At 34.6% G+C, this 26,906-nt stretch overlaps 1 protein-coding gene across 20 annotated transcripts in view; it reads left to right on the forward strand.

Annotated features, from left to right (window-relative positions):
* The window catches only part of DPH6 (diphthamine biosynthesis 6), a 177,759-nt gene that overhangs the window by 53,753 nt on the left and 97,100 nt on the right, over positions 1-26,906 (forward strand). For 7 of the 20 annotated variants that reach the window (XR_014947186.1, XM_085550401.1, XM_085550400.1 and 4 more), the window contains 7 exons: positions 1,013-1,074; positions 5,280-5,324; positions 5,609-5,703; positions 11,502-11,589; positions 20,202-20,355; positions 21,663-21,794; positions 25,573-25,702. Coding sequence is in view for 18 of the 20 variants with exons in the window: in XM_085550401.1 (XP_085406527.1) it covers positions 1,013-1,074; positions 5,280-5,324; positions 5,609-5,703; positions 11,502-11,589; positions 20,202-20,355; positions 21,663-21,794; positions 25,573-25,702 (706 nt within the window). In the remaining 2 variants the exon portion in view is untranslated. The remainder of the gene's footprint in view (positions 1-1,012; positions 1,075-5,279; positions 5,325-5,608; positions 5,704-11,501; positions 11,590-20,201; positions 20,356-21,662; positions 21,795-25,572; positions 25,703-26,906) is intronic. The other 13 variants (XR_014947187.1, XM_085550404.1, XM_085550412.1 and 10 more) reach the window with 3 other exon arrangements.

Genomic DNA, 26,906 nt, shown 5'->3' on the forward strand with positions numbered 1-26,906 from the left:
AGACAAGTATTGTGATGAGTACTAGGGCATGTGATCACTGAAAACTCTCCAGTGTACTATGTCTTTCAGAAGCTGTCATTTCTGTTTTTCTTTCTTACTTTTAATTTTGTGACCTTTTGACCACTTACAATCAAATCTAACTAGGATATTAATTGGATTTCTCATTGATGAGTACGTCAGCTCTTGAAAGAGTTTTTCTGAGGTGCTTTTATTTTATTATTATTTTTTTTTAATCCCAGTGCTAATTACTGCCAATTGTTTGTTTATTTCTGAGAAGTGACCATGTAGCAGACCTAAGCTGGTAAAACTCATAAAGGCCAAAAGCCAAGAAAGGAATGCAGAAAGGCCAGGTATTGGAGCTATCAAATGCTAATAAAGCTTACTTTTTGTCTAGAAAAATTAAATCAATACATAGACATCTTACAGAATGTTTTCTAATGCATGAGGAGGTAAAGCATTTAAGATACTCTGCAAATCCGAACTCATTTTATATCTTCATCCTTTCCAATTCCTGCCTTTTTTTGTGAGAAACATATGAGAGGTAGCTTTTTTATTTTTTTAAGGATAAAATTGTCTTTTCCAATAATTTAGTATATCTCTTGCAGAAACAACAAAAACTTGTGTTTTAATTTAACATATGTGTAGAAAGGAAACTTCTTAGTTTCTAACTGAACTTCTGAGTTGAGAAGGTAATTTCTGTTTAGGTTATCTATTACTTTGAACCCATGTGTTTACTTTGGTTATTGAAATTTCTAGGGAAAGAAAGCAACAGCTTATCTAGTTGGCATGCAATACAAAAGGTAATTGGCTGTATTCATAATGAGCATGAAAACGTGTTGCCCAAAGGGGATGAAAATATTCTGACAAAGTAGGTTTTCTTTAGAATAGAACTTATTTTAAATACAGTGAGACAAATTTCTGTGGTAGACATGCTATATTTAAAAAAAAAAAAAAAAGTCATAACATTACTTCATAAAACATATTTTAATACTTTTTTTTCATTGTTTTTCAGGTTTAGATCCAGATAAGCATCTTGGAAAAACACTGGATCAAATGGAGCCTTATCTTTTGGAGGTATGACTGTATTACTGAAAAAAATACTCATAGGCAAAGTTGTAATTTGAATGTGATACTGCAGTCAGAAAAATTAACAGCGAGTAATGGATGTTACAAGATCATACGTGATATAAAATTTCTCTGTAGCTGTCACCATCTGAACATTTTGTGTCAGATTTTATATAGTTGGAATGCATACAGTAACGCCTTTCAAATTTGAGTAAGAAAATTATTCCCAAGCATATACTAAATTCTGTCCGTAGGGGTATGTAGTCATCACATCATGGAAATGCTTATAGATGGAGCTAGTACATTTACTTAAATAAAAGGTGAATAATAAGAATAAGAAGACCAGATTTTGTTCATCTTCTCAGAGTTTGAACTAGAAGAGTCAAACATTGAGCTATGTACAGTCTGAGAATAATTGTCCTGAATGTGTGTGTCATTACTGACAACTGAATCCAGGCTGGACCCTGCCCGGAGTGAGACACAAACATGGATGCCATGGAGCCTGCTGTCTCTTTATTGCTGCATCACACAGCTTATATACTGGCATGGCCTCCATGCATGCACGTCCCGTACAACCTCCATTCAACCCCACACACATATTTCCCTTTCCACTTTCAAAGTCCTCCCTTGCATAAATTATGTCATCAAGGGGCATTCGTCAAAGTGCTTCTTCATATCCCCGATCTGTGGTTCTGCTTCGGCTGTTAAGTTAGCAGTTCTTGACCTTGTTGCCTAACAGTGTGTTTTTGTATGCTTCCTGTCACAAAGTGAGCTTACTCTTTTGTTGTTCTCAAGCAAATTAACAACTCTGTCCTGGTTTCAACTGAGACAGAGTTGATTTTATTCGTAGTGTCTGGTATGAGGGCATGAATTGACTTCAGGAAAAAGACAGTTTTGATACCACAGTGATCCTTTAGAAATTGCTGAGCAGGTGCTGTGAAGCGCCAAAAAATCATAGGATTATGGAATTTTGTTGGAAACAATAAGTTGGAAGGGGCCTATGAGGATCATCAAGTCCAACTCCAGGCTCCACGCAAGACTACCCAAAATCCAGACTCTATGTCTGAGGGTGTTGTCCAAATGCTCCTTTAACTCTGTCAGCTTGGTGTCTTACCCACTGCCCTGGGATGCATTGTTCAGTGCCTGAGCACCCTCTGGTGAAGTGCCTTTTCCTAATACCCAACCTGAACCTCAACTGCCTTGTACAAAAGGGGACGAGAAGGAGCTGGGAGTGGACAGAACTAGGACACTTGACTCAAATTGGCCAAAGGAATGTGTTATTCCATATGGCATCATGATGAACAATAAAGCTGCAGGGAGTTGAGGGGGCAGCCTGCTGCTTGGGTACTGGCTGGTCAGCAGTCAGCAAATGGTGAGAAACTGCACGGTGCACAACACGTTTTGGGGAGAAAAAATAAAGTAACCATTACTATTTTTCCTTCGCTTTTCTCTCTTACTATGTAGTTTTGCTCACTGCCAACTCCCAGTGGAATGAGGGAGAGCTTTGGGGAGAAAAGTGTAGAGCTTGTGGGCTGGTTATTTGTAACTGTTTATTGGGTCATTGTCAGAGAGACTGCGTAACTGATACATGTGTATGTAGCAGTTTCCTCTGCGTGTGCATGCTATGAAAGTCAAAATACAACTGAATTGCCTTTTCTTTGTGCTGAGTTGGTCTTAAAGAGTGATGAAAACAAATCAGTAACTATAAACTTCAGAGGTTTTCAGTTTGAAAAATTATTTTGCAACCCAATGAAGTCTTCAGCATCAGAAATCTTGTAGACAGAATGTGATTGCATGGTGTTTACAATTTATAGGAAGGAGTAGAAACAAAATGTATTGTTCTGATCAGTGTCAGTGATAATTAAAAGAGGTAAAAAGCTCTGATTTCATTCATGGAATTATTTAACTTTGCTGCCTAAATTTTCAGTCTTCTAATTGTACTGAGTGGGGAAAAAAAATTAAGTATTAAATGGGAAGAACTTTGATTAGATTTGCAATATTTTTCTCATTACATATGGAAGGTTGAGTTCATAAGTACAGTGATGATCTGCTGTCCATGCTTTTATCATGAGTATTGGTTCAGGATAGTGGCAAGGAAAGTTCCTGATTTTTTATTTTTTTTTTTTCCCTAAATTATAAGACATTAATTACTAAGGAATGGTTGCTATATAATTGCTAAATTACTTAATTGTTCTCTTGTATAACTATTTCTTGCATACCAGGAGCCCTAGCATTTTACACTGAAGAATTTTTGGCAACCTGCCAAACCTCTGAGGTTGTTCACCCTCTCCTTGGGATTTATTAATAGAACACTAAATGTATATTATGGTAATATTTGTCTGTGCTTCTGTCCCTATTTTTGTTTGGTTGTTTGTTTGCTTACCTTATAAGTTGATGAGTAATTCTGGATGTAAAGAGCGTATCTATGTTATGTAGAATTTCTGATTTGTTGAAAAAAAGTCTATGCTTGGACAGGAAGCACTGGAATTCACGTATTCTATCTTATGCAACTTCAGTCAGAAAATCAGGTTTTCTCCTCTGTTTTACCCAAAGTTAAAAGGGGCTATTCTTTTGTTAATGTTTGAACTCTTCTTTTAAACACCCTTTGACTGACTGAGGATTTGATTTAAAATGAAGAGCCTAGAAGTTAATTTCTACATGTATTTCTTAGAGATTTTGGATTGGACTTGCATTTTTAGTTGTGTAATTTTTAATTTTCTGGCTCATTTGAGACTAGTCCTAGCAATCACAAAATTCTGATTAGAGTCTGTGTTGTCTCTTTATGAATATAACAGCTTGCAAAACAAAATATATTAATCTTTGAAAAAATGTGAATATTTTTAATGATTAAAAGACAAGTTTCTGTTGCCATTTATAGCATCTTTAAAATACCACCCACTTGTGAAATGCACATTATATGCCTGTTCTATGAGTAAGAGCTGCTGAATGTCCTCAATTCCCGTTGACACTAGTGGAAACTGGAAAACTCTTTAGCACCCAGGGTAATTGCTGACAAGCATGATCTTAAAGCCAGTAACATTGAAAAAATGGATTTCCCGCCACAAACATAATAAAACATCTTTTGCTTTTTGAGTATTTGGTGTTAATTTCCTGTAATTATTACAGGTACAAATATTTACAAGCAGAACTAACAATTTTAAAAGTGACTTATTTTCACAAGGGAAAAGGTTAGAAAGATCTTGTCCAGGTTTCTCTCCTTCATTTTATATTGTGGTTTTGTTTAGGGGGTTTTGTTTATTTATTGTTTTATGGAAGCTCCAAGAAGAAGAGTAAAAGGTTTTGTCTAACTGTTTTGTAGATTGTCCATTCTTATTGCATCAACATTAATTATTCTTGATGTATTTGTCCTGTAGAACCTTTTTGCTATTGTTGACAGAGAAAGTTTATTCTTCTGTCAGAAGTGTAGTTTAAAAAAACACACTTCATTAAAGGTTTTCTTCTGTCCATTTTGTTTTTAAGAAAATATCAAAGGGAAAATGAAAAATGTCTCCAATAGTCATACATTAAAATTTCTTGCAAATGAGACTTAGATTTTTCACCACACGAACGCTTAAACCGCAAGGTCACATAGACTATTACCAGGGTATTGTTTTCTCAGATTGATTACCCATTCCTTCCAAAAATAAAAAAGTTTGAAGAGGACTTAGGCCTTTTGTTTAACTAACTGAATTTAAATAAATGTTATGCAACCAGGATCAAAATTTTTTCATGCTGAGAAAGGGGGGGTGTCCCTGTGCTCAGAGCATGATGCATGTGCTTGATTACTACCAATGACACAGTAAATGTAGAATTACAATGACCTGTTAAGCAATTTCATTCTTCCTACTCAAGCAAATGAACTTTGGTTCATGTTCCACAGTCACTGATGTTAATCATGTCTCTTATTTGAAATTTAGTAAATGATGTAATTATTTGTTTTAGTGTGATTCCCAGAGCTTCAGGAATATTTGCATATATATCAACTTAGAAACCGTATTTAGTATGATTTGGAATGGAAACAATATTTTGTTACCTCTTCAGTTTTTGTTTTTGCTTTTTGGCTTTTGACTTGGAAAGTTCAATTTATGAGAACTTTTAAGAACAAGATAGTCATTTACAAAAGTATGGAAGCAATTGTTAATTCTGTTGCCAAAATTTTATTTGTTGTACACTGCTATGTAAAGTGCTACATCTTTTATTGATTTTCAGTACAGACTTCTCACAGAAGTGAACTGTCTTTGCCAAAGGGAGAGAACGAGGTTAGTGTGCCTGAACAAACTTTAAAGACTCTTGTGAAAGAATGATTAGGATTTGATTTGTTTACCTGAATACTGCTGTATCAATTTGACTTAAAATATAACACAATGGTAATTCATAGATCATTGTGATACACAATACAAAAAAATCAAGAATTTTTTGTGTTATGTTTGAGGGTTTTTTTATTATTTTATTCTTTCAGAAGGTACACACTGAATTTATCAGCAAAATGTATATGAGTGCTTTACTGTAACACCGGTGTATTTAAATTTTATTTTTGTTTTAGGTTTCTGAGAAATATGGTGTACACATTTGCGGAGAAGGTGGAGAATATGAAACATTCACTCTGGATTGCCCTCTCTTTAAGAAGAAAATAGTTGTGTAAGGAACAGTTTCTTCCATTTCATTATTTTAAAGCAATGAGAGCATTTTCACATTTAGCTTGAGGCAGCTTTTGTTGGCAGAGTGAAAAACATATCCTCTAAGTTCACAAACACTCACTTTGTTTAACACTGGCCAAGTCCTCTGAAAACCTAAATCAATACCTGACAAGACGAGGCCTTCATAGAAAGCTATAAACTTCTTAGACATTTGCACTTTCGTTTACTTGCTGATTATAGCCTGCAGTAAAACTGGTACCTACACACTGACACTTTTATCCTTTCATGAAGTGTGAATTGCCTGTAATATTTATCTTTCATTACAGCTACATTTGATAAACTGCCACATCAGTAGCCTGTGGGTTCCATTAACTGTGTGTGTGTGCGCACAAGTGAGTGTGTGTAAGTTTAGCAGCTTAGAATGATGTCGAAAACATTTTACTTCTATTATTAGAGGATATTTTAAATACAAACACTGGATGAATCCATCTAAGTAGCTTTTTCCTTTGACATAAATTGCTAAAGTCTGTGTAGTGGGACATGAATAACGCTCGAGTCTTGTAAATTTCTTTGTAGTCTGTTAAATAGCTAAGTCTGTTTGCTTTGAGTGAGATGTTTCAACTGCTGTTCCCTTTCTTGTAAACAGATCAGTAGTCATGTATTGATGATGGCCATCTTACAGAAGGTCAGGACTTTTGTGCATATAGACATGGTAAAGATTTCACAGTGAAGATCTATTTCTTTCATTTTTCCAGACCACTGGTCTCTGTGTAGAGCAGAGAACCAGAAAGCATTTCACTCTGTTCCATCACAGGGGGAGGTTGAGCGATAGATAAAATGTGAAAAGTTTAGTAACTGCTATAGTGGAAGTCTGCTGAGCTGAAGTATTAGTTGACTGCATGATATGTCTTACGTAGCCAACTATAAAACCAGTTGTGGCCTGTTCAGTATTTGTATTCGTCACTTGCAACAAAATGTATACTTTGGAAGAAGGGTAGCTAAGTTTTAACTGATAGATGAAATATACCTGCGTAAGTTTTTGGCTTAAATTTTTTTAGTTTACTGTTTACGTTACTAACTATATTTGGTTTCTTATGTTACAGTTTAAATCTGGGTATTCCATTAGAATTTGATATACAACTGCCCAGTATTCATTTGGAAAGATCTCTTTGTACACCTGAGATAGATTAAACAATTACTCAAGCTAGTTCTAAAATTCTATAGTGGAAACTGAATAGCTAGCTACACTGATATTTTGTTTCTCAGGCGTAATTAGGCCTGCTTAGCTGTCTCCTGCTTTGTTATAAAAGCGTACCTTTTAAGGGCCATTCATGTAAAAATCTATTACCTGGTGAGCTTTTACAATATTTGTAGTTTCTTTTTCATTAAATGTTGTTTAGTATCATTTGTTATTTGTGAATTATCACAATAATTCACAATTAATTAATTAATTTATAATAATATAAAAAATAATACCACTCCCTCTCTACTCTGCCCTTGTGAGGCCCCATCTGGAGTACTGTGTCCAGGTGTGGAGCCCTCAGTACAAAAAAGACATGGAGATTTTGGAAAGGGTCCAGAGGAGGGCCACAAAGATGATCAGGGGGCTGGAGCACCTCCCCTATGAGGACAGGCTGAGGGAGTTGGGTTTGTTCAGCCTGGAGAAGAGAAGGTTGCGGGGTGACCTCATTGCAGCCTTTCAATACCTGAAGGGAACTTACTCCCAGGAGGGGAGTAAACTCTTCGAAAAGGCTGATAATAGCAGGACTAGGGGAAATGGTTTTAAGTTAAAAGAAGGAAGATTTAGGTTGGATGTTAGGGGGAAGTTCTTTACTAGGAGAGTGGTTAGGTCCTGGAACAGGCTGCCCAGGGAGGTTGTGGATGCCCCGTCCTTGGAGGTGTTCAAGACCAGGTTGGACAGGGCTCTGGGCAACCTGATCTAGTAAAGGTGTATGTTTGGTGGCCCTGCCAAGCAGGGGGGTTGGAACTACATGATCCTTGAGGTCCCTTCCAACCCGGGTCATTCTGTGATTCTGTGATTCTGTAATTATCTTTACAACTTTACTTAGTTTTTTATTCTTATTTTTCATATTCACTGGGTGAATCAAAACAGACTGTGTAATCATGTTGTTAAGCTGTTAGTTTCCAGATGCTTAAATAGCCATGATTGTGATATACGTCCTGATAATTTTTTTTTAAACTTAAGTGGCATTGCAAGAGTTCCAAGGTAGAGGTTAAAACCTGTACAATTTTTTTCAGGGTTCCTAAATTCCTTAGTGTAAGTTTCTGTGGAAGACATTGGTGATTATTCTTTCCCAAATAACAGTTACAGTATATTAACTTTGGCCAGCTAGTTGGCCAATACTCACCAAGCTACCCTCTCATTTTGCAGGGGAAAAAATTAAGGTGCAAAACTTACAGGTCAAGATAAGGGCAGAAAGATGGCTAAATTGAGACCATCATGGGCAAAACAGGCTTGGTTTGGAAAAGGATAACGGACTGCTCCATTGAACAGCTCAATTAAAATTAATAGGTTGCAGCTCCAGCCAGGAATCTTCTTCTGCTTTGGCTTTTCTGCTGTCTGTTGTCTCTTGGGCTGCAGGGGGCCAACATACTCCACCATGGGCTTACAGGGTACTTCTGCACCTGGAGTACTTCCTGTCCTCCTGTGCTGATCTTGGTGGCTGCAGGGCTGTTTTTCTCACTTTTCTTTTCTCACTCCTCTCACACAGCTGCTGTTCAGCATTTCTTACCCATCCTTAAATGAGTTACTCAGAGGTGCTACTTGTGTGGCCAATGGTCTCAGTTTTCACCAGTCATAGGGGCCCTTATGTAGCCAGCTGGAACTGGGGACAGTCCCTGGTCTCTTCTCACAGAAGGCACTCCTGCAGCCTCCCAAATGCTACTTTTGGGTAGCATTTTCACTGGTTACTGCTTTTGTCGCATGAAACTTGTGACTGTGTTTTCACATTGTCATCTTTGAATAAGGAAATCTGCTATATCAGGAAGAAAATAACCTTTCTGTGTCAGTTTTGGAGAAGTGGGAGTTGTTTTAATGTAAGAATATGTGGTTAATTTTGATTTTGAATATTAAATTAAGTCTTGCAAAACCATTCAGTCTTCATTTAAAAATATGCCTCACAAACCAAGCATGCCAAATTGAGTGAAATATTTGAAAATAAACAATATTCAGCAGAGAAACAAAGATCTTACAGCAGGAATACTCAACCAGGAGTCAGATGGGTTTTATCTGGTTTTACGAGAATGTCTGTTGTCATCTTTCTTATGCTCAGCATTTAAGCATTTAGACTCTGCCATTACATTCCTATTTATAGTGCGATTGATTGACACCTCTGGAAATCATATAGTTCTTGTCTACATAAGAGCTACCTAATGCCTAATGTTATGATGAAGGCCCACTAGTATGTATGGAATATAGAATGCTTCAATTTGTTTTCCTTCTAAGTTAAATTGATGTGCTGAAAATGTTTTGGAAGTATAATTTTGCATTGATTACTTTTTCATTAGCTCTGTGATTAGGTTTAGAAACAAAACTAGATATGTAAACTTGAGGAGAAAATGACAAAGGAGACCTGCCCTAACTTGTGTTTGCTTTGTGAAAATATTACTCTCTAGTTTAAAGTATTTTCCCAGTTCTTCAAGATGATTTGAAGGATCAGACTGGGACAGTTTTTCAAACTATTTTTTATTGTTGTCTAAAGTCTTCGAAAAATTCCTGGTTTTCTGTCATAACATAATGATGTTCCTAAGGAAAATTATGACTTTGAGTATGAGATTGACTTCTCTCACTATTTTCAGAACCGCTCAAGTGACTGGGTTTTTTTGATAAGCTCTCTGCTATTAATGTTCTTTAGCTATTTACTTCTTTTACTGTCTCCTAAGCTATACATAATGCCAAGTAAAGGACTTCCTGTGTTTTGAATTGGTGACTTATTACTGATAACAAAACTCTTATACCACCTATTTGTTGTATTTAGTATTGAATAACACAGTACAGAGAGGCTGACAGAAAATGAATTAATTGAAGAAACATATTTTATCTGCTATATATTGCAATACTCTTTTCAACACCACATAATCTAGCTATTTGGAGAAATATTAGCATTTTAAACCAAATACCTACTGTGGTGCCATCCATGTGTTAACTGTCTGTTTCAGGAATGCATTTCATACTTAGAAGACATGTTACTGTTTACAGTGCTTCTTGAGCAACAGATAAGATCTAAAAGCTACAGTTATAGAACTGTTAGGACAAGTATCAATGTTTAGCATGCATGCTGCACTGTTGAATTTGTACATGTGGGGATAGTTTCTTTTACTCTGTAAAAGTATTTTTTTTTTAAAGTTACTATTTGTTTAAATTGTACAAAATTGTACAATGAATAACCCTAAAATATCATTTTTCCACTTGGATATAAGCTTTTCTGAAATTTAAAGTAACTACTGCATCACTGAATAGTACCAGACTTCCCCATTGGTGTTGTATCTTTCAATAGCAAGCAGTGCTTATTGAGGTGTTATCCTCTGACATCATTGCCATCTCAAAGTATGTTTTTATGCTTTCCATCAATGTGGTCCTACAACTAAAAATTTCTGAAGTGATATTCTAGCCATTTACAAAATTTCTATTTGAATTAGTAGGCACTGTGACCATTTGAAAAGAATTACTTTAATTTTAAGGTGCTATCATTAAGAAGTCCTAAAAGAATTTGATTTTTCAGTCATAAAAGTCTTGATAGTAACTCTCAAGAATGAAGCTATAAACTTGACAATCAATAAATTAAAAGCTTATTATTATTATTAATAGTGAATTAAAAGTTTTTATGCTAAAGGTACATTGTATTATAGTGATGGTGATTGCATTAAGGAGTTTTGATTATATATGCTAAGCCACATTTTAAAAAGCAGATATTTCTGTTAGCTTTATGCTTTCATTAAGTCAGTGGAATCTAGCCAACTTCAGCTGTTTCCAGTATGCATGTATCATTACTAGAGATCTTGTTTGGAATCCCCAGGCCAAACTCATTGAATACTGTGAAGTTTTAAGAGCACTGTGATTTCAAGAAAATTATCTGTATGTCTTCAGCATTTCTTATAGGAATTTTCAGGTTTTCTTGTAATGCATCTCAGTTTCTCACTTTCTGATACTTATTTCCTAGAGCTACCTTTTGCTTAAGTAGTAAAACCGTGCAGATGGAAATAACAGATAAAGCCTCTTGTGAATCAAAATGTGACAGATTGTGTCTGTAAAAATAAAAGCTACAATTAACTAATTTGAATCAGCACACAGTAAGTTTATCATTGCTACCAACACATTTGGCATTAAAAAGTTGTGTCTAGTAGTCTTCAGTATCAGATGCAAGATGGTCAAATCAGTCAGTTTCTCAGCGTGAAATATTGCATGGTGTTAATACTTTAAGAGCTAGTCCCTGGAGCATTAATGATGAAAAAACAGACTTTTAAAAATCTCACATTGATAAAATGAAAAGATTGCATTACTTATTAGTCTCTGGAATGCAAAATATAATGTCAATTATGATTGCATAGGCTATATCTAAATAAATATCTTCATTCCGAACTGGATGTATAAATTATTCCTTTTGAAACTTATTGAAAATAGCATGCTGTTCATCAGAATAATTTTGTATGGCAAAAACTTTCTTAATTGTTTTAAAAAAAGATTCTTGATTATCTTGCAGTCTTTTACACAGTGAAGCATTATCAACATGTTAAATTGTACATTAATATATATGTGATTCTGATAACTTTGCATTTCAGAGATTCTGCAAAAGTGGTTATGCATTCAGCTGATGCATTTGCACCAGTGGCCTACCTTCATTTTCTGAAAATGCACCTGGAGAATAAGGCAAGTAAATTCCTAATGTTATCTCCCCTTAAAGCTGTGTGCATGTTTTTTTTGTGTTGCATAGTTTGAAGTTAAGCTACACCTTCTCATTTGTGTTCTTTGAAATAAAGATGTACATATTTAGTTGAATTTCAGAACGTGACAAATGAAGTACTCAGTATAAATGCTTGGATGATGAATGAATGAAGGTCTTATATTTGTGTAGCATTTTTCCATTTTGAAACTTTAACGTATTCAACTGGCATGGGGCAGTCAAGTGACTGGCTGCATCATACAGCCAGCCCCAGAGTAGAATGCATCTGTATTTGGAACCGTATGAACAGTGTTGATTTGCTTGGAGGTGTCATCTCTTTACGCTGTTTCTGTTGCAGAGTGGACGATTCTAAAACCCTCTGAACCCTAGTGCTCAAGTACCAAACATCTTTTCTGTATGAAAGTTATGTCTAATGAATTACTTTAAAACAGTGAAGATATCCTGATCAATGAGCTTGAAAGAATTGTCAGTAGTTAGCAGGGATTCCCTCAGTAGTTTTTGTCATATATACATCTCAGTTTTCATACCTATATACTCTTTTCTACTTTTCTCTTATTATCTTGCAGGTAAAATATGTGGGTTTTTTTTATTCCTTAATATTTTTAAGTGCTTCAACTTTGTTGGAGCTGATCTTCCTACCACTACTGCAGTCATCTTTTTATAGTCCTTCCCATTTCTTTCTATGCTTTGCCAATCACTGAACCTCTTCTGGTTGAAGGGATTGTTACCAAATGCTATTACGGTTATTACAATTTTAATTTATATCTCATTTCTCTTGAGAGATTAATTTTATTTTATTTTATTGTATTTTATTTTTTGTGTGCGCATATTTATTACCTTTCGTAATGTAATAATTTTATACAGATAAAATCTGTGGGTTTTTTTTTTATGCTATGGTAACCTCACTGTTCCCATAAAAAGTGAATTGAATTTTATTCTGTTTGTTTCTATTTTGAGACTTCTTTCAGATACAAAATGGTAAAGTATATGTGAGGAGAAACAGAATGTCAACTAACTACATGAAACAAACCCAAATAGGCTGAATAATTGAAAATCTGGAGACACGTGGAACTAGTGATGACATATTAATATTTCTTTGGGGGTCCTGACTTTTCTTGCTTATGGCAAACTTAATGCTAAAATGCACCATATATCACTAAAAAGTGACAGTCTAGGGAAAAAGAAAAACACAAAGCTTTACATAAATCAGGAAAACGTTATATTAAAATGCATAATATTTTATATAAGAATCAAGATTTTCACTTTTATTTGAATGGAAACTCTTGCCCTTCTTATGTAGATGTTTTAGATTTGGTTAAAGCCTCACAATTTCAGGCAGTATTGTAATAAATCTTATTTCATATTCCTTGTAGACAAAGCTGTCAGACTCCTAGAGGCATAAGGTTTACAGAGGTATACCCTGGATTTTAGTATATAGACAATATCTTGTAGAAATAAAAGGAAAATAGTCTGTTTTCTGCCGTGTCTATGTCATGAGGAAAAGCATTAGAATCTTTTGGCTGCAGGTTAATTTTGCATCATGTTAAAATGAGCTCACTATTCAAGAATAGTGTTAATATTGAGAGCCAGTCAGTCCTTCAGAGCACAGCATGTTACTAGGCACAGTTTATCTTTGTAATGATAGAGAGGTCTTTAAGATTAATATGCCTGTAGCACTGTACTTTTTCTCACTCCTTCATGCTTTACAAGCCCTTCAAAAAATTTTAGGTATCAGTAGTTCAGCAATTGAAAGTCAGTCATAAAATAACAAATCACTGATCGGAAAAAAAAACCAAAAAAACAAAACAATTTTAGTTTCAGACTTTCAAAAGATTACTGAAATTTGAGCAAAAATTTTCAATGAGAATGAAAAATGTATAAATGTAGACACTTATCTAAGCTCTTTGTAGAAACTGTTGATTGACTGTACAGTGATGTGTAATTCATCATGACATACATTTTGTTATCATTTCAGCATTTAACATATTTCAGCTGAAATATGTATTTTTAATTTTTATTTTTGTATTCAATTTAACTTAGTGATATGGCACAGATGGTAATTTTACATTCTTTGAAATTTACCTTATTACTGTTGTGCACTTGTTATGCTAGGTGTACCTTAGTCTCTGCTGTCTTTCTTCCTCTAGAATGTATTTTCTTCAGATAAATCTCTTCTTGTTTAACTACAAAGCTTGGGTAGAAATTTGTTTTAGATTGTTTCTGGCAGCAAAATGAGCCCCTGTGCCTGGGGGAAAATAACATCTTACTTACTGTTCTGATTTAATATGTATGAAACCACAAGATGCATTCTTCTATATTTGAAAGTTTTTTCTTCTTACTTCCTTTTTTTTCTTTCATTAGCAGTGACACCAAAGCAGATTAAGAGATAATTAAATGTACGATTTTATTATTAGACTAATATTAGAATTTCAGCAAAAAAGCAGCTTAAGAAAACTGTTTTCCAAAGGTATTCTACAGAAACATCGAGAATAAATAGTGCTCATGAAACACGCATGCTTAAAATTCATTATTGCTTCATTTACTTCATTGTGGGGAAAAAAAAAAAAAGGTTACCACTTTGATATACATCAAATAGATACCTACCTTCATTGCTGTTTCACTTTTCCAATAACTCTGTGACTTTGCATTTTTAAATTGTAAGATATTCTTTGCTGAGGGGAGGCACTTTCTGAAGCATTTTCCAGTAAATCAAATGTAACAGATTTTTGCATGCAATATAATTGTAATATTTTTCAATTGTGGCAAAATATAACTGCGTAAAACTGCAAGGGTTTCTGGTTTTTTGTTTGTTTGTTTGTTTGTTTTTAATTTACAGCAAATTTAACTTTCAAAACCTTTGCATTTGCCCCATCTCATACTGTTCTGTTACTATGATAAGCTATATTGGGTTTTGAATTATTAGAAACAGAAATTAAGGCTTCTGGAGCTTCTTATGTAATAATTCTTTCTGAGAATATTTTTGATAACAGTAGTGAATGTATTAACTATCAGTCATGCTTTAAGATTTGCTCTTTGTCACATTTAATAATGAGTGCTCTGTTCCCTGAGTCCCAGTGAGTAGGAGTACATATACGTAAAACAATGCCAGCTGTCAAACTGTAGCCCCTTAGGTTAGAGTTAGTCCAGGATTAGAAAGAACCATGTAGCTTTCTATCTACACTTGGCAGAAGAAATGGAGCCTGATTACCTGCAACAGATAAAGGAGTCATGTTTGATGCTGTACTTCCTTGGCACGTAGTAATGCATTGTATTTACTTGCTATGAAATGATATTCATTCATTTTTCCATATCTGGGTGGAATGTTTTGCTGAAATGCAAGCAGTTGTGCCTCTGTTAAACATCAGCAAATAAATTTCAAAGGCTAATTTAGAGATGACTTTTTAAAATATTTCAAAAAGTCAGGAAAGGTGTTTGGTAGATTTGTACATGCCTTTTATGCTGAAGGAGTATAATCGTGGAGGTTAGATTCAATTAACTTTGTGGCCTTTTTCTGTCTTGTTTCTTCTATCTGAATTATTTTAATCCATCTGCACCTAGCATGTTAGGAATTAGACTTTATAATTGGAGCACGAAAGGGAATTTTGCTGTTTTGTTGGTGGCATTTTTTTTAATACTTTGCCATCACTGTGGGAAACTATAGTTTGTAACAAATAACTTCACAAACTTTGTAACAAATAATTGCAGACATCTTTTCGTTGTACATTGATTCATTTCAAACAGTAGGATAATAACTGAATGATTTTTCCATGCTTCATTTGGTTGCAGATGAAGTCCAGTTCTCAGAAAAAATAGATACTTTTGGAGAGGTCTCTTCATTACTTTAAAATCTTTTAGAGTAAAGGACATTCTTTCGTATGTGTCTGTATGTATTACTTGATATACTGCAAGGAATATACATGGTCTCCCTCTACTGCAAGGGATGTACATAGTCTCCCTCATTATATTTATTCCAAGGAGTTTTGTTATCAAGGTAAGTTGCAAAGAACAGATCATCACAGTCCTCATATGTCTTATGTCTCACAAGCTCTCTATTGTGCTATATTCTCATTGCTGCTTAGTGGAAAACCTTCAGTTTTGGAATTTTGTTGTGATGGGTTTTTATACCAGTTTCTATGGTGGCGAATGTAAGCTTTTTAAGAAGACAATCTGTTGTTTTCATAAAAGACCACTACATGGAATTTCAGCTATATCAGTAAGAGTCCTAGTTCCAAGGCTTTTTCAACCAGAGAATTTGGATCTTGGAACACTTGTGCATTTGCTTAACTTCGTTCTGTGCATTTGCTTAAATTCATTCTGAGTGTGCTTACATCAGTGACAAGAGTTATATGAATATAGTTAACCATATGCATGTATGCAGGCTCTGATCCAAAATTAGTTTGGTATCACAATGTACAGTGGGTGAGGGAAAAACAGTCTACACAAATGGGAAAATACATTGCTTCTGTGAAGTAACATGAAAATGTTATGTGGTAAAATAGGCTCAGTAAGATTTAATTAAAATGTCATTATAGCAAGCTTGGTTTTTTTTATTTTTATTTTTTAATAATGACAGTGTTATTCAAAGAAAGTCTGTTTGTGGCAGTCTGTAACTTTAGGATTTATGTCCTTAGATTATTTTCTCTATTAACAGCAGTGGAAGATTAGCATTTGTATGAGATTTGAATATAACTACTCAGCAGAGTCTGGCTGCTCTAGTTATACTGGAATTGAGCCTGTTCTTTGTGTGCCAGGTTCCACACCTAATGCTTCTGCCAAAGCCTACAACTGTACTCCTGTTGAATGTGATTGATTAGCTATGTTTTTGGAGCATTGTAGGAGTGAGCTGTGAATGAATCATTGTGATATATTGTAGCCATTGAAATTAGTGATAGCCTATAATTGTTTTTATAGTCTTTGATGTATCTAAGAAGCCTCAAAGAATTTCTAGGATGTGGTAACTAACTGCTTGTGTGTGTTTGTAAACATGCATGATTTTATTTATATTTGTGAAGCAATATTGATATGATCACTTATAAAATATTAAAAACTTAGAAAAAATTGATTTGACAGTCGATTATCTGAAAATTTAGTGTGTCATACATTTGAGTTATTTGTAATATAATAATAATAATAATATAATGTATATAATGTATTATAATAATATAATAATGTAATATAATAATAATAATAAACTAATAATAATAATATATTATTAGTGCTACACAGAAGTGCTGTAGGTTTCACCACACCACTTGTAATAAAGTCTGTGAGTCTTACTGTAGGTCATGAATTTTTTTGTGAAGCACTTTTACAGAAAAGATGTTTAGAAACATAGTTGAAAGAGCGATCTTCACAGACAGCATGAAAACTGAATAGGTGCTCTTTTCACGTTCTCTTGCATTATGTCATAAATCCAATCATCCTTATTAGGTAACGGAGAGAATTTACAGTTATCTATCAATACTAGATGTCTCAGAAGATATTTATGTAAAGCCTGACAAAATCAAGAAACAAGCTGGAACTCCCCCTTTCTAGTCAGTGTATTTTTATCCCAGTAATTCTTTGTTAACCATTTAAATGCAATATAATGCTATTGAAGTTAAAACCCAGGTGTTTTAATGAGAAAGGAACAGAAGCAAACAATGAGCAAACAGAAAAGAACACAGCATTGTCATAGTGTCATTCATGTCATTGTCTGTGCATTCTCAAAGGCTATTACCAAGTGATGTGTTTATTGCATTAGTACTCTCTGAATGTCCATGCTCTAATTCTAGTCGTTTGTTTCATGACGGACTTCACAATTTTGTCAGCAAAAGCAGCTAACTCAAAAAATGCATCATTTGCAAGAAGGATGCTATAGCACTTATAGTGCTTGGTGCTACTTAGCAGCGTATGTATATTTCTATGAAGAGCTGTGTTGTGGAACTTTTATTATTTTCTTCATCTTGATTGTTGTAGCATAATCAAATTTTAGATCTGTAATTGAATTAGATTTCTGCTACTTCATTTTTATTCTGTAAGTCGTAACTGAATAGCTAGTTGGCTGTCAGGTGTTCCCTAGGTAATGGCAGAATATATTGACTGATGTCAGTAGTCGAAGGTGTAATTCAGTGAATGGGAAGTGGTATAGATGCTACTGGATACTTGTGCGTTGTAGTGTTTGAATGAACATAGTGTTTGTGATAAATTGCAGTTTTCATTTTTGTGCTACAGCATTACTTTTTGTTGACTTCTTTTAACATCTCATGTACCATTGATTCACGTAAGGTAGATTATTCCTCTGATGTCCATCCTTTTCTTGGAATTAATAGAATGAGGTCCAATGAAAGATCACCAGCTCTTCTTAGTGCATAGTTTTAGATTTTGCAGCACTCCCCTTGAGCCCTGTTAGAGGAAGCTGAATTGAGTTTCCTCTCAAAGTAAAGACCTGTTTTGTAATATAGCCTTTCCTAAAAATTTCCAAAACCCTACTTTCACTTAACTTTTTCACTTAACTGGTGAAACATCAATGTAAATATAGAGCTCTCATCACAGACTTCTGATATGTAGTATGAATTTGTGCCTTTTTGGTTTCTTTATTATTTTTGCTTAATATCAAGAACTTTTAAATTTACTACTAGATATGCTTTGTTTTCCAATGGAAAAATATAAAAAATGTATAAAATTGACTTTATTTCTGAAAAATTTTATATTCAGAATTGACTGGTAACCTTTCATATAACCTGTTATTTGACAGCTTGTTCAGATCTAGTTCTTTATAAACAGAGAATGCAGAGGGTTACACTTTGGGTGACCTTACGTCATATAACTTATGCATTTATGTGTGCTTTGCTGTATAATATTGATGTTCTTTTTCATCGAGATTTGCATAGGAATTCCATATTCAGTGCAATTAATTTGTGGGCTAAAACAATATTCAGTAGTTTTTAATCCTATATTAAGGGTTCATATTTTATCACCTTTTTGACTTGCTCTCTTAGGTTTTATCATGATTTTCTGAATGTATTTCAGAAGTGTGCAAAACAAAATATATCATTTTTATACGGTATATAAAGATAAGATGTTTGAGTAGTATGTGAAGCTGCAGCATCATTTGGTTAAGTTTCATGGACAAATTCAGTCATACAACATTCAGTTCATTTTCTCTTTAGGTGAATACAAGTAGTGTTTGCCAAGCTAGTGATGCCAAAGTCAGCACGTCCTGCAGATTAGGCTGCACTGGAAAATGAGATGAAAGAGAGTTGTGGTTCTGACTGTTGATCTAAAAATAAAAATAGATACATGTGTATGCTATAATCACACAACTTGTTGAAAGCATAGTGAGTACAGTGTTTTGGAAGACTTATCGGTGTATGCTTTTTGCATTAGAAGGCACACTGGGTAGTTTTCTTTCCTAGGCCCAGAAAAGCATTTAGAAGTACAGAATCGCCAAGGTTGGAAACAAGCCTGTTGCATTGCCTGGGGTTGTTGTGGCCAAAGTATAGGACCTGGAAGTTGGCATTGTTGAACTTCATCCCATTGACTTCAGCCCAGCTATCCTACCTGTCTAGGTCACTCTGTAGGGCCTTTCTACCCCCTGGCAGATTGGCATTTCTTCCTAACTTGGTGTCATCTGCAAACTTACTGAGGAAGCACTTGATCTCCTAGTCCAGGTTGTCAGTAAAGATACTAAACAGGACAAGCCCTGATGCTGACCCTTAGGGAATGCCACTCATGGCCAGTCACCAGTTGGGTTTAACTCCATTCACCACCACTCTCTGGACCCAGCCATTCAGCCAGTTCTTTAACCAGCAAAGGGTATACTTGTCCAAGTCATGGGCTGCCAGCTTCTCTAGGAGAGTACCGTGGAAGACAGTGTCAAAGGCTTTGCTGAAGTCTACATAGTCTATCTAGTGGTAGTCCATCTGCTGCATGTATAGAATTTAGGAAAAAAAAGAAGACACCATACGTTATTTTTCTTCCTTATCAAGATGTTTCTGAAAAATGCTGTTCTATGTATCTCAACATTCTGAGCATTCTAAAGCTTGTGGAGTCTGATGGAGTGCATAGTCTTTTCATGAGGTGAGTGGAATAAGGCTTACAGTGGCTGCATTTACTCGAGATTTAACAGGGTTTTAAAACTTTTCTTGTAGTCTTTTGCATTGTCTCAAGTGTTTACTGACAGAATTAATTATCAAGTTGCTACTATTGTGCTCTTGTTCCTTTTTTCCCTTAGTTATTATATTTTTTTTTTGCAAACATAGCTGTCCTGCAAAGTTGTGGAAAAGTGTTTCTTTATCATCCTATCTCTTATCTGAAGTTTCCTTGTTTCTCATACTGGTTGTTATTGCTTACTAAACCTGGAATTTGAACCCATATAGTGTATCAATGGAAACATATTGTATGCTGGTAATTTTGCAATCTAGATAGTGGGGAAAACTGTAATTGTTTGCTCTTCTATTAATTCTTCTAAGCTTAGGTGCTTGTAAAGCTGAAGTGTTTTTAGTAATTAAAACAGAAAGCTTGAATGATGAAATATGATCATTTCACGTTACATGGCATGCTGTTTGCTGGTTTATTTTATAATTTTTTTCTCAAGCAGGAGAAATCTTCAGATACATTTATGGTCAGTAGCTGCTCTTGTGAAGAAAGCTGCAGCAATGGTGATATTTTACCTTCTTCAGAACTGGATGAACCTCAGGATTTTGGTCCAGTTATCTGGAAGGATTTGAAACATACTTCTTTGGATTTCAGTGAGTTTTGTGCAACTTTCATTAGGAAAGTAATAGTGTATATATAATGTGCTGCTGAGGAGGGGTGTAGCTGTTAAGACTATAAGACAATTTGTGCCCATTAATAGCCACATCTTAAAAAAAAATAAAAAATATCCCACTACAATTAAGTTTTCTGGTAGGAATAAATAAATCTGTGATAATGCAATGAAAGTTATTTTGTGGAAGAAACATAACCCAATTTTTTCTTTTTTTTTCTTTCTTTTACACATTAATGTTTATAATTTGCCTGAACTAAATTACTGGAATAGTACTGTCATTACACTGGGAGGGAATTAGTTATTTAGAAGGTCATTTCAGCACCTGTATCCTAACTCCATTTTAAAATGAAAAAATAAAAGGGAACTCTAGAATGAATAATAAAATGTCATGACTTGGCGTGCTTATACGGACAGGCTTTGTGTCTGTCCCATTAGTAAAAGCAGTCACAGTGTTTCATGCATTATCATGTTTAGCACCCTAACAAGTTACTGTCCCTTAGGTGAGCTGCAGAACAAATCATATGCCTGCTACTAGTATTGCCTCAAACATGAGATGACTAACGCAGTATAAAGTCATGTTTTTAGAATGGTAACTCACTGAAGTACCACAGCATCACTTTTACTCTAAACCCAAAGATTAATAAGCTCTGAAAAGGAAGTTTCATAGTCATAGTGTAACAGTTTTTGGTATGGAGTGGTGCACAGGCAAAAAAAAAATCCACTTTAACGTGGATTTTTTAGGGATTTTTAAAACAAACAAAACAATAAAAACAAAAGCACTTACACAGATTAAGCATTTGCTGTTTATTAGAACCACGTTAAACCTTTAAGTTCTGTTAAATTTTGATAGGTAACTTTGAAAATCTGTTCCTATGATGGCTGAATAGTTTCTAAAATTTTAACTTTCCAGTATAGCTGTTTGTAATGTGTTTTTATCAGAACAAGTAGAAAAATTGTAAACAGTCAGGGGAAAAGAAGTAAAGGAGGAGAGAAAAAATGAAATTCTCAGCTAAATACTACTTACAATCACATTTTTTGGAGGCTCTGTTAAAGAAATTCTGCTTTGTTTGACAAGCACCGAATTGTAGCTTGGATACCAGCATACTTGTAATATTTGATGTAAATAAGTAATAATACTGTAAATAAGTTATGAAGATATTTTAAACAGTTTATATTGTTATTCTTTTTTCCGATAGTTCTTCTGACTTAAATAGTTTAAAATGTATTCTTCATTAACGTGACTGTTTTCATCTCTGTTATCATAGCGCTGTTCTTAAACTCCCATAGGTAAGACAGTTGGAATTTCAGGGAAATCTGTGACTGGTTACCAGTGGTTTTCATGCATCACTGCACACTTTCATCCATCAAAAGACAAAAATGCTCAAGAGGCAGCAAGGGAAGCATTTTCGTCTCTAAAAGGTGATTTTTTCAGATAATCCATTATCAGCTGCTAATAATACTTTTCAAATATGGTATTAAATAAAGAGTCTGTATTGCAATTTGATTTTGTAACTACAGGTGTTATGGTTGTCACTTTGCCACCTCATCCAGCATTTGATTGGAATCACTATTGGCTTTAATACTGGACATCTGACTGGCTGTCATTGAAGGCCCTAGAAAGGCAGCACCGTATTCGTGTCACTGTGATGCTGCTTCCATAGTACTTACTGGCTTTATAGCTTTCTTGCAATATGTACTGTGTGAGAGTGCATGTGTGCTGTTGATGTTGTCTACTTGCTAAAGCACATTAGTAGCCACTGTAATTTTAAATTAATTTTCCTGAAAAACCGTTGAACATTTTGGAATCTAGGATTAGGTCAGTAGCTGTAAATCTTGCTTATATTCTTAATGCAAGTAAGAAATTTCTTTCTTGGAAATCTTGAAATCCACGTTCCTTACTCTCCTGTCCCTAATTGACACTGATATAATACAAGGTGTTCACATTTTGGTGTGTTGTTTTTCTGTTTGGTTGGTTTTTTTAATTAAAATCATTTGATAAAGCATGTTTATGCAGTCTTCATTTAATTCATGAAAATGAAAATAATTCTTATTGAGTAAATTGTTGGGCTCCAATTCTTGCTCACAAGTTCTTGTGAAATATTATTGTGTAAAAATTTTGACATATGTGCCTGATTTCATGATTGAATATAGGATGATTAAGAAACCGTAGAAATTGTTTGGAAATAAAAGAAGTTGTTTATGAAAGGCCTTTAAGCAAAGTTTTAGTTGCTTGGAAGTTTTAAGGGAAGATGTGATTAATTTTTTAATGAAAGGTAGCAGTATTTAGTATAAATCTTCCAGGCAAAATTTGTTAGTTAAAGCAAAGGGACTGCATAATGTTTGAATTTGTTCTTACTATATTTGAATGGGTACCTGCTAATACATATAATTTATATTTTTGCTACAGCACCTCTCATAGAAGAGAACTGATTGTGTCTTTGAGTAGTTCAGTGGCCTGTTGCTTTTAGCACATTTCTTTCATTAGCTGTATTATAATCAGGAAAAACAGCAATATTCTCATCTTTGATTGAAAATGTCAGTTCTCAGATTTCCTTTGTTGTTATATTATTTTTGTTAGAGACTGTAGACGACTAGATGGATTAAGTTTCTGACATGGAAAAACAAAACAATATGTTTTTGAGAACTTAGCTGATAGGCAGATATCCACAAGGCTTCATCTGTTGTCATATTTCCTATCTATATAGCATTTCAGTCCTTTATGGTTTAAAAATGAATTAGGCACAGTCCTTTTAACCTTTTCTTTCCAGGATTAACTGATGGAATGATCTCTAAGAAGGATAAGTCCTTCTAAAAGGATTCAGAAATATAAATTTATTGTCAGTCATTATGAAACATGCATTTGTTCCATAAGGTGACCGGATATCTCCCATAAAACCAAGCACAAGAGGGAATTCAGTACATTGCTGTTTACTTTTGTTTCCTTAAACTTTTTTTTAAAACATGTCTTTAAATGACAAAGATTGAAATGCTTTACATAAAAAGCAGCTTTGGGCCAGATTTACCATGACATATCTTCCTAGGTTTCACTGGAACAACATGGTTTGTTATTACATTAAAAATTAGTCCAGAATGCTACTTGCTGTAGACAATTTTGATGTTGCGTTCTGTAGCTCTCAGCCTAACGATCCAGGTAACTTTGAAAAAAAAAAAATAAAAAAATTTAAAAAGTCATTTTTTTGTGTGTGTGTCAGAAGCAATTCTGTATAAGAAAGACTGAGCTGGCTGTATTTTATAGTTACTTTGTGATGAGAGTGAATGGCTTAAAATTCAACAGAAGGGCTTTCATGGTGTATCCTGGAAATATGCAATGCAATAGTCCTCTCTTTGGAAGCAGGACATGTTGGTAAGAACCCCGGTGATGAATTGGTAAATGGTTCATCTCTTTTACCTTTATACTAACAGCAGTACTTCGGGAGGTCAATTTTATTATGTTTGCAAGCTAGGGAGTTATTATTTCCCATCATTCCTCTCATTCATGCAGAAGAAAATGGGACCGTACTTAAGATATTTCTAAAAAGCTAAAAATTATAAATTTATCGAAATCCCTTTACCTTTTACACGCTATAATACAATTACACGTCCAAAAATTATAGTTTGTTTCTTAGTTTACACAATTTAGACTACCTTTTTTATCTTTATTTTTGTTTCTCTGGCATTCCACATAATGCTGCAGAACCTTTAGCTTCAGTCCCAAACTCTACTTGACTAAACTTCTGGCCAGAAATTTGAGAAATGTCATTATCTTCTCCTTGAGTGATGAAATAGCAGCTGATATTCACCTATTGATTACAATCAGGCAGTTTTAAAATACATTTATATTTCTGGACAGAATTATCATTATGTGCTAATTTCTCAGCTGATTATTTCTGTAGATCTATCTTGACTTCATAAATGTTCTATGTCAGTTGCTTTGTAATCTCTTGTGTGACATAGCAGGGACTCTCTTTTTCTGTCAGTGAGAATTTCCCTTTTCCTCTTCAGACTGCCCTTTTCCTCTTCAGACTGCCATCACTAATGACAGTATGACTAAATAAAGCTGAAATATTTAGAATAAAAGCTAGTGCTGGTGTGACCACATTGACTTGCATGGAAGTGTGCCAGGTCCTGGACTGTGTTTAAAGGCAGAGAAATGTTTTTCAAAAAAAGACTTGTTTCTCACTAAGGTGACAGTAAAGACTACACTTTCACGCTGTTCCTCTGGAAGACCATGTATAGATATGCATAGATACAGACTGTAATTCTAAAGGACTTGATCCCCAAAACTACACCAAGAAGAGCTTTATCTGTCTAATTTAAGTTAGGTAACTGCTATTATATATTATATTTCTTCATGTCATTCAGAGAAGACTTACTTCATTTTATTTCTCCTACTTAGGAGTTACAAAAGGTCCACACTGCAGAGCTGATCTGCATATCTTGTATGGTACTGACATATGTAAGAGTAACACATTCTTCTTAAATGCTGTGACTGAAATTTTCTAGGCATACACATTCTTATTATTTCTACTTCCCAGCATCATTTCATTAACTGTGTGCTTGAGCTTTCCCATGCTTTCATCATTCCTTCATTTCTCCTGTGGCTACTTCTGTTTCCTATCGTCTATCTTGCCATTTATAACTCTTTCATTTTGCAGAGATTATTATTGCACTTTTTTTTTTTCTTTTTTTTTTTTTTTAATCAGCTTAGACAAACATCCCTCTAGAATAACTCATAAATGTTCGATCTTCTTTGAGAAGAGTTATGGACTAAAGGATTTCTTGTTGTCCCTTACAATTTTGTTCACCTTTAATTCAAAATCTTATAGATTACTGTCATAGTTTGAAACAAAACAAAAAACGAACAGGAAAAAAAAAAAAAAAAAGGATAAAACTTAGTGATGCAAATAATTAGGAAATTAACTTATCTATTTGCATGAATGCATGATACATTTTCTTTTGGTAAGGATTCACTACTGTGTGGAACAAATTTATTCATTCTATTTCTGTCTATTTAGAAAATGAGCATGATAAAATTTCATGAAAAATTGGATATTATGTAGAGAAAAGTAGTATGTTGCTAAGCCTTCAGTCATGTTTAGACAAGTAGTTATTACCAGTTTGTTTTGTTGAACAAACACAGGATGCCTGTGTTTAAAATATTTTGTCTTTAACAGCTACATTATTTTTTATCTTGCAGCAACTATAACTTCAGAAGGATTGAAACTGAAGGATATTATTTTGGTTCATCTGTATATGAAGAGCATGAAAGACTTCAATGTTATAAATTCAGTTTATGTGACAGAATTTGATTTGTGTCCACCGGCAAGGTAGGATTAGACTACTGCTATAGAGTATATTTATGATACACTGTAACATCCTGTATTATTGTTATCACATTTATGAAACTTTTCTACAAATGTTTATGTCTCTCAGACCTGGAAACAGACTTCTGCTACCTTTTGATGTAATCACATCAGGGGTGCTCAAATCAGAAACACTGGAGTTAGAAATTCTTGCCTTATTACTTTCCAATAGGTTTATAAATGCTCCTCAATATGACTTTATAGAAAAGTAGAAATGCCGCTCTGCTACACAGGGGGCTTGAATCCTGGGGGTTGGACTCAATGATCTCTAAGGTCCCTTCCAACCCACACCAGACTGTGATACTGTGAAAAGTAATACATTTTTGCGAGTATCAGTTCTCCTTAACTCAGGTGAAATGGCAGGTCTTATGTGTTGATGTAGTTCTGTTTGCCTGTTAGTGCACCTCCCTTGATCTTGGCAGTGTTCCTCCTAATGCAGCCCATGATACCATCAAACCTTGGTGATAAGGGCACATTACTGGCTTTCAGTGTATACTAGTACCAACCAGGTCCTTTCTATGAAGCTGCTTTCCAGCTGGACAATTCCCAGCAAGCCCTGGGGTTTTATCTCATTGCAGGATTTTGCTCTTGTTGCATGAGATTCCTCTCAGTTTATTTCTCCAGCCTGTCCAGGTTATCCTGAATGGTAGCATGACTTTCTGATGTAACATTCAGCACTCTTAATTTTGTATTATTTCCAAACTTTCTGAGGGTAGGCTATGCATACCCTATCATTGAGATGGTCTGATGAAGATTTCAGCAGGGTTGGACTTTGCATAGTCTCCCAGGATATTCTGTTAGTTACAGGCCACCCACTCAACCTCGTGCCACTGAGCACTGCCCTCTGGGCCTGGTCTTTGAGCTGGTTTTTACCTCAGTGCCTGCTCATCCAACCCATACTTCATCAGCTTCTCTATGAAAATGCTATGTTAGATAGTCTCAGAGGCCTCTGTGTAGTCAAGATATGCAATATCCAATCCTCCCCTCTCATCTCTCAAGCTGATTATTTACCCAAAATATGAGTAAGAAATTACTTCAGAATGCACCAAGTTTAATGTTTTCATTCATAGATCCTCAAATCATAACTGTTAAATATCCATTATACAGAATTATTAAATTGGATACTAGATGAGCTCTGACATAATGAAACAATTGTTAGTATTGAGAA

The sequence above is a fragment of the Coturnix japonica genome, chromosome 5 (genome assembly GCF_054131305.1).
Source record: "Coturnix japonica strain WE chromosome 5, WE-NBRP24, whole genome shotgun sequence".
Lineage (NCBI taxonomy): Eukaryota > Metazoa > Chordata > Aves > Galliformes > Phasianidae > Coturnix > Coturnix japonica.